At 32.6% G+C, this 8,917-nt stretch overlaps 1 protein-coding gene across 1 annotated transcript in view; it reads right to left on the reverse strand.

Annotated features, from left to right (window-relative positions):
• The window catches only part of LOC150088651 (uncharacterized), a 79,278-nt gene extending 73,169 nt beyond the window's left edge, over positions 1–6,109 (reverse strand). The window contains exon 1 of the mRNA XM_090369607.1: positions 5,895–6,109. Coding sequence (XP_090225733.1) covers positions 5,895–5,936 — 42 coding nt within the window. The 5' untranslated portion in view covers positions 5,937–6,109. The remainder of the gene's footprint in view (positions 1–5,894) is intronic.
• Between the last annotated feature and the right edge of the window lie 2,808 nt (positions 6,110–8,917).

Below are 8,917 nucleotides of genomic sequence, written 5' to 3' on the forward strand. Positions count from 1 at the left end.
AAAAGGAGGCAAGCAAGACATTCAGGGCCTTTGCATCTGAAGAACTGTGTTTAACATATTCTATGGCAAAACAAATTGAAGCTGTTTTAAAGGCAAAAAGGCTTTCAACAAACTGTTAATACAGTAAACCTATTATAGTACTCTTGAAGAGAGTGGGCCCAAAGAGAACTGGAAGCAGGGCTTCTCCACATGTGACAGCTATTTTGCACTGTTATTTTGGTAGGTAACATTGATTTTTTTTTTTAACTTTGCAATGTTTATGAAAAAATGTTTTATATTAAGTTGAAAATTTACACAACATATTAGACTTGCTTTTGTTTTGGTACCCTCAACCTTTTTTTTTTTTTTGTTTAAAAAATTTTTTTTAAAGAGATTTTATTACACTAAACTAATATTGAGTATTGCTGTATAAACTTGATATAGTTGTAGAATAGATGTGCAGAAATTTGCCTTTAGCCAGCAGGTGGTTAATTGCTGGAACAGACTTCCATCTGTTGTTGTGGAAGTTGACAGCTTAAATAAATTCAATGCAGAACTAGACAAATATGAATGCTCTCATTTATTAAATTTATTGATGCCATGTTGAACACACATACACACAAAACACTATTTACTGTACCAGTAAAGGAAAGTAGACAAATAATATTGAATTTCAAAAAAAGGTGGGGAAAGCATGTGAATGCAATGATATATATAGCTAGTGAGTTGTAAAGAGCAGCTTTTGGCTTCAAAGGTTTGAATATGAAATAAACATCACCTTCACTGGGAATGATTTATATGAAGTAAACAAACTATGTCCTAAATGATTCCTCAAATTTAGTCTGTTATCCCTTTCCCAAAGCCAAAAATCAAGAGGAAGGAGGGCTATATCTGTGTTTGTTCCTTCTTGGGACCGTAAAAAAAAGCAATAGAGGATGGAAGTGTTTAAATGGGAGCATAATAGCTGTTAAGAAAAGCATGGAAGCACTTCATACAATCAACTATGGGACCAGAAGAAGTGTTAAAAGTAGGATGACACTATAAGCAGAAGTTTTATAATAACAAGACTTTACCATATAAATAAAGTTTTACAATTATTTACTGACTTCAGAGATTTTTTGATTGTTCGCATATTTTTTTAAAATAAACATTATTGCATTCCAGTTTTGTAATTTTAAAAATGATCTAGTAAACTGCAACAAATATGTATAATAATAGACAACTTAATTAATATAATAGACAAAATAAGTGACTCTGAATTCAAAACAAAAGCAGTGAATAATGATTATGATTGAAATTTAAAAATATTTTAAAAAAATGTCCAGAATTAAGTCCACTAGTACATGTAAATCTAAAATCTTACCACAAATGATTTAGTGTGATAATTTTCTTTTGATACGCAAATTAGTTATTTTTTTTTAATGAGCCTAATTTTCTGAGAAACTACATATATGCAATCTTCAATTATAATTTCTAATTTTAAGGTCTATATAATGTCCTACTGCTGATGCATACCCATTATTAACATTCAATTTTCATTTCAGTTAATTTGTGAAATGTTTGTTCTATGTAACTTCTAATAGCTTTCTTAGTACAGTTCAATAATGTAGAGTTAGAAATAACAAGAAATCCTAACTTGTCTTCATATAACCAACATTAAAATGTATTTATTGTATAGGATGACAACAGATTTAAGGATACCAGATGGGGACAAGATCTCTAAAAATCGGGAAAAGTTTTTGTTAGGTTTTATATTTTGATAATGTTATCAATTAAATCTAACTACATATATTAATTAAATTAACTAATTTAACATTTTAAATCTAACTACATATGTTATGTCTTTTCATATATACAGATAAACTATTTTTTCTGAGTGGAATGGATGGATCACAACTTTTCTTCACCTTAAAAACTATGCCAGATATACTCAACTTGTGAAAAACACCAACTCAATCTTCAGGCAAAAAGCTTGCTTTAATATCTGATTTCAATCTTAAATTTCTTTTTTTATCAACACTATGGAGTTAAAGGCATTTTGGTTAATACTTTCATTTTGCCACTCATCAAAAATGGAATTTTTTATTAAAAGTTTTTCAAGAGCAATTAAGGGAATTAAATATTTTATCACACCTGTCTCCACACTCACACAATGAAAGCAGTGTTCAATTTTAACTCTTTAGATTCAGATGAAAAATGTATTAACTCTCTCTACATATTATGTTAGTTATAATTTTACTTAATCCTTTCGTTTCTGGATTCACACACATTTTAGTATACAAGCTTACTAAAGTAATTTCTGTTTTGAAGATGTAATATTTAAGGTTATAATTTTTTTGATAATAGAGGGCTATTGAGTACTCGATAAGGTTATAATATACTTAACATTCTTGTTTATAACAACAAATATTGTATTTTTATTTTATTTAAAAGAAAAATGCTTTGAACATTAATGAACAGCTCCTTTTAGTTATTTTGCACCAAACTCAACAAACCACATGGCAGGGAAGTATTTATAAATTTGCAAACCCTAGACAAAATGTCTATAAACATTCTTCTAAAGAGAAAACCAGGAGGGCAAATTTCCATATAGTGATGTAGCATGGTGTTATACAGTAATTGTTTGCACATGCCTAATTTCAAAAGATAATGTAATTAATATGGCAAACCTGGGAACTGATATAGGCTCAGCCAAATTACAAAGTCTAGAGAACTGTCTAACTTGTTTAAACAAAATTATGGGATCTAGAAAATTTACTAACTTATCTAATCATAAATTTGACCCTGCCTCACAATTGTCCCTGGATACTAAACATATTGGGTATTGATTGATTTTCAACCTTTCGTGGCCCTGCAACCCCAAATTTTCCACAGAACTTCAATATCATAAAAACAGTAATGTACAAGTACAGATTTAATAAAAAAATTTCCTAAACCCCTGGGTTCTACAGAACACAAACTGAAACCACTGCCATATGACGTACACATATAATATTAAACCATTTTTTTTTTTTTTTTTTTTTCGGTGAATTGTACCATCTCAAAACATTGAATAATCAAATAGGTTAATATCTCTGGCTATTAGAGTTCTAGAGCAATAAATAAGAAGTCTGTTTTTTAAAGGGACTTCTTTTGAATCAACTTGCACACCAAATACTGTTGACACTAGAGACCTAATTTCAGAACCACTAACCAAATCGTAACAAGTGACCTCAAGACCTCTGTCAGCACTCAAATTTCATACCTGAAACGGATTGCATTATGACATCAACTGATTGTTCTCAATGGCACTAGAATTTATACAATTTGTTGTAAATCTTGCACAAGGTCAGGAAATACTGAAAGTGATGCTATAAAATGGATACAAAGACAAATTTTAATTGCATAACAATAAAAATGTGTCCCTCAGTAAATAATCAATTTAGTGATTGGACACTCGAATTTGTCCCAAACTTGTTATATCAGTGTGACATCACCCAAAATATGGTTGATATTCCTGTGAATCTTATAAATTCCTCTTCAATCAACACTGTGGTTAGCCAATATTAAACAGATGGATTAGAGTTCTCCCTGTGAGTTGTTTCAGGTTTTTCAGCCAGCTCAACATGCAAATTGGTCTGTGGACACAATGCTCATAATATAGACATGAAAGACAAACTCTGGTGCCATTAAAATAATAATTTGATATTGATTTACTGTCCCACAATATAATAAGAAAATTTATTATTTATAAACATTTACCAATGATGTATATAATGCTTCTTACAGGCAAATGCGATTGGACTTACAATACAGTACTAAAAGCTCTGAAGGGTCTTGAGCAATATTCAGACCCTCAAACTCAATTCTATGCTTACAAGAACAATTATTCCCCCCATGTTTTGTATGTTCTTAAGAGTATGGAGTTACAATAGCAACAGATCTTAATTTTATTTTTGGGGAGAATACAGTCATGTTATATAACTCAAAATATGGTTAAAATTCTTGTAGTTGCCATCTTATAAATTCTTTTTTTAATCGTTAGCATTCCTTTAAAATGCCAACTTTGAAAGAATAGTTCCATTTCTTGTAGTCAGTAGCTAGAACTACAAGAACTCTTTGCTGAATATGCCCTGGTCAACGATTTTCGATGAATCTTGGCACAATCATTTTCACCAGGTACCGTAGCATGTTATCATCACAGCACTTTTTAGGATTTTTAATTTCTTGAGAAAGAAAAAAGCAGCAGCTGAATGTCAAAATAAACAAAACATTGGCTGACAAAGTTGAAGCTCACGAAAACCATCTTATTAAAAACAAAAAACCTGAGTTGCAAAAATGACTCCAAAGCTTTACTTGTGGAAATACCAAAAACTTAGTTTACATCCTAATTTTACAAACTCTACATGGTTTTATATTAAATACTAAATATAAATGTAACAACAAATTTAAATTGTGATGCTAAAACACTTTTATAACAAATTTAAGCTGTGTGTCATACTTATGATGCTATTTATTGCTGAAAATTTATGAACAGATGACACGAAAAAAACAGGTACACGTTAATTAACGATGCCAGAAATATTCGTTTTTAACATATACGCCAAATAAACAAAGGTCCGTTTGCATAAGTATAGCACTTTTGCTGATTAAAATACGCACAATCTCTCGACAACTGCACCAAGACAGTGACAACGTTGAAATATGACAGTGGTAAGACCAAACAGCGACATTCGACAAATGAAAATATTTCCGAAAACATCCGCTAGGAGCGCTAGCTTACAATTGAAAGCTACGAACTAAGTTGTTTTTCTGAAGTTATGGCAAGCTTCAAAGTTTTTAGTTGTAACGGAAACTTAAACTGAAGAAACAAATTTCCAAATGTTAAAACAATTTAAATTATATTTCTAAAGTTCAATAATGTTCTCTTAACTAATGAAAACATTCGTCATTTACAACACACAGCATCGTGCGTTGTATGTGTACTGACTTAAAGTGAAAGACATGACGGTTCTACTTAGTGTTTATGGCTAAAACATTACACTGACGTTTCGTAGATCTTTAATCACAGTTACATAAAATACACAACTACTGAATTATACACGAATATATGTATGATACTATTTATAACATAGTAAAACGTAAGGCAAAATTATTTGTCGAATAATTCCTTCTAGCTTGGATGTGCTCCATAAACGAAACAGCTTCAGTTTGGCAAAGTTAACACTGTTCTATACATGAAAATTAAACTTTGAACATCAACGTAGGTTCAATATTAAGATTTCTTGCTAACTGTAATTTTAGACAGCTTCTAATGCGAAAAATAATAATATCTAAGTTATCACCAAAAACGACATTAACTAGCAGCATAATAATAATAAGTAAATTGAGATATTATGAACTTTAAATTTAAATTACATCGATCTTGAAACCACTCCAGTAACTGTCATGGTTATAAATAAAATACCCACAACCTTAACACATTTCAAAACAAACCGGTGTTGGAAAGATACATTAATAATTAAATTATAACACTTAACTAAATTTAGCTAATTAACGTTATAAATAATAATTAACTTTCCTTTATAACAGTTTTCTATATAGATATAGTAAATGTTTTTTTCGTATAAACTGAATCGCCTGAGGTTCAATATACTGAAACGGGACTTTTAACTTACAACAAACTACCATCTAACTGAACATTTTCAGAAGACATTACAGAAACGAAGGACAAACTCTCTATTCCGTGTACTTAAAGTAGTTAGTAGAACAACTGCAGATAAATACTACAACACACATGACATGCATATTACTTTACACACCATAACGACAAACTCGCTCGGGCCTATGACATGTTCCCCTACTGCCGAACGTGGTGCACATTACCTTACATATAGACAATCAACCATCAATACAATAAGTTTAGATCTACTAACCTTGAATTCTTGTATATGGACGGGGCAAACCTCTACACCCATGCCATCGGCGTTTGGGCCTGAGCCTCACAAGAGAGATGGCAGCCCACGTTGACACACCACCAGTACCGTCACCTGTGCGACAACTGTGCGGCATACAGATGACGGAGATCATTCAAGCAACATGGCGCTGGACATAGCGGGCCTCTGGCGAAGTGAGCTGGCGACGCTTCTGGTCTGCCAAAGCCTTGGGAAAGGGAGAGAGGGGGGTTCATGGAGAGGGGTAAGGATGACCTGGATACATGACGCAAAGGGCTGACGTCAGCGCTGCTAGCCAGCCTCTTGCCCAATTTGGGGGAAGCTCAGCCAATGAAATACATCCGTCGGTGCAGTACACATACAGGCACGTGTGCACTAGCACACAGCTACCTGCTAGTCTGGCGCGATGCCAAGCGGGGGCGCCGAGATTTCTGCACCATCATGGCCATGTTGCCTATCTTTTCGAGAGCAAAATTTTACACTGAAACTACAAACAAAGCTATGAACGACAACTGATTATGTAGTTTGCAGTAACTCTACAATGAAATTATCAACAGCAAAACGCTTATAGTATTTACAAATTTTCTATCAGAATACACTGTTACAAGATGCCAAAACTAGCTGACTATCGAGGCAGCCGACAAGACGGCCAAAGTCCATAGTTCACCATTAGAATACGAAAGTAAGAATTAAGTGCTTCAAATAAATGGAAATAAAGAAACCGTTATTGTAAATTGTAAATGTCATATACGAATTAGAAAGTTTGAAGGAATTATTTCCTTCTCTCTCTGTCCCACCCCTTTTTTTTCGTAGAGCGTTACGTTTAAAACAGTGCCACTTTCAAACTTGTAAAGAGACAACCTTTCACGTGACTGAAGCAACACGTTTAAAACGAGATAACAGTTAAGAACTGGAAAAGACCGAGTAACAGATATATCACTTCCAAATTTAACATTAAAATTAATTACTGTGAACTTTAATTTTAACAGGATTATTATAATATTTTATTATTATTTAATTACATAAAAAATATAAAAGTGCATTTGTTCTCAGCGCTTCCAAACTAACTTTTCTAACTATCAAAAAAGAATATCGAGGTTAATTTTTTTTTCTTAGAGTGATTGGGGAGGAGGGCTGGTCCCCACTTTTCAAGGCTTGTTCGAGAATATTTGAAAAGTTTTAACTCGACTAAAAGTAATAAAAAAACAACACTAATTATTGTTAGTTTACAATATATCAACACTCTCATCACGATATCAGTTTTGAAATTAATACGTAATCCATTGAATATATATATCATAATTTCACAAAATATTTATAAAAACAATATATATATATATATATTTCTACTACTGTATATTCAAAATTTTATCTTTCGTTTTCTTTAATTGTCATTAATAAAAATAAAGTGTTTTTCTTTACCGTAGTTATAACTTTAAAAAACTGAATAATCAAGTTTCTTAAAATTGAAAAAAAAATTAAATATTTGTTATTTAAATTTTTGCTCTGTCTTTCCCTCTCTCGTGATAGTATTTTTCCCCATTTAACCAAAAATAATGTATTCATTTAAAAAATTATAATGGCCTTCGAAAAAAATTTTCAAAAGCAATTGAATGTTTTCTCAGTTCACCATGGAAGTTACAAAATAACCAGCACAAAGTTTTCAGAAATGTGAATAAGTTTCAGGAAAGGCAGGAAAAGTGCAGTCCAGACATACGTGTTCGTTTCAAAATTTTATACAGTATAAAAACTATTTAGTAATGCTATTAATATTTTGTAAATGTTTTATTTTTCTCTCTCTCTCTCTCGTATTTTTCCTAATTAAGGGGCGGGATACTCCTCTCTGAGTACCCTCGTGGCGTCGAACTACGACTGAAGGACCATTGCGATAAAATCACTTGGCAATCAACGTTCCGACCTTCTGGGTATAATCTCATAATTTCTGACCAGATTTCCTATATTAAACAATGAGAGAAATACAGTCGAATTGCTTATTTCATAAGAACCGAGTGGAAAGGGCAAGAATCCGAATCCTGTCAATGACGCAAGGAATTTTATAGGCTTATTATTATTATTATTATTTTTTTTTCTCAAAAAGTGGCCAAATTAGTCGATCTCGGGCAAGTGTCCCATGTTTTATTTTCTGGAAACTGGATTATTTTTTTTTTTTGTCCAGCATCCCGACTGAAAAATACACACAGTTACAGACACGATTACTAGCGCCTTACAGGTTTTTTTTTTTTTTTTTTTCAATGTTTGTTTAACTTTTCAATAAACGTTCAGTTTATTGAAAGGTAAGTAGACAGTGAAAAGTCGAATTGAGAAAGACCACAGGACCCTAATAACGAATAAATAACAGTGGAGAATTACCATCTTCTCGCACTGGGAGAAAAGGCATAGGTTCGAATCCCATCAATAATACGAGGATTTTTATGGGCTTTTTTTTTACAACAAGGCTGAGTTAGTCGGTCTCAGGCGAGGTTGGCATCGTTTTCCTACCAGAAACTTAGATTTTTCGTCCAGCAAGCAGCAACCCGATTCAAGAATATATATGCAGTTACACACGACACATAGCTTCAGTTGCTTTGGCGCTTAACACGTATACCACCACGACCATTCTGTTATCACTGTTCCAGTTTTGCGCCTCTAACATTGAACTCATCAACATTATCTAGGAGGTCCTAGCGGATTCTTGACCATTCTGCTCTAAGTGCATTCCCCTATTTCTATCATAGAAGATTCTGGTTGAGCAGAAAGACATATTACAGGCAAGAACAAGTGGCGAGGAAAACATAATGATCATGCACTTCATTCACTCCTCATTCAGCATATACTGTCCACCAATCATGACTTCCAAAGCAGGGCATTATCATCAATGAATTTTTGAGAGGATTACTGATTTTGCAATTTCATCTCTATAGCTTTGACCTGTTAGCCATCTGCTTTGGATGATATACAGCAGTGGTTTGTACCTTTTTGCTATGCAAGGTTCATTCAGTGAGTAC

The sequence above is a fragment of the Mastigoproctus giganteus genome, chromosome 3, assembly GCF_048544385.1.
Source record: "Mastigoproctus giganteus isolate SK-2022 chromosome 3, ASM4854438v1, whole genome shotgun sequence".
NCBI lineage: Eukaryota > Metazoa > Arthropoda > Arachnida > Uropygi > Thelyphonidae > Mastigoproctus > Mastigoproctus giganteus.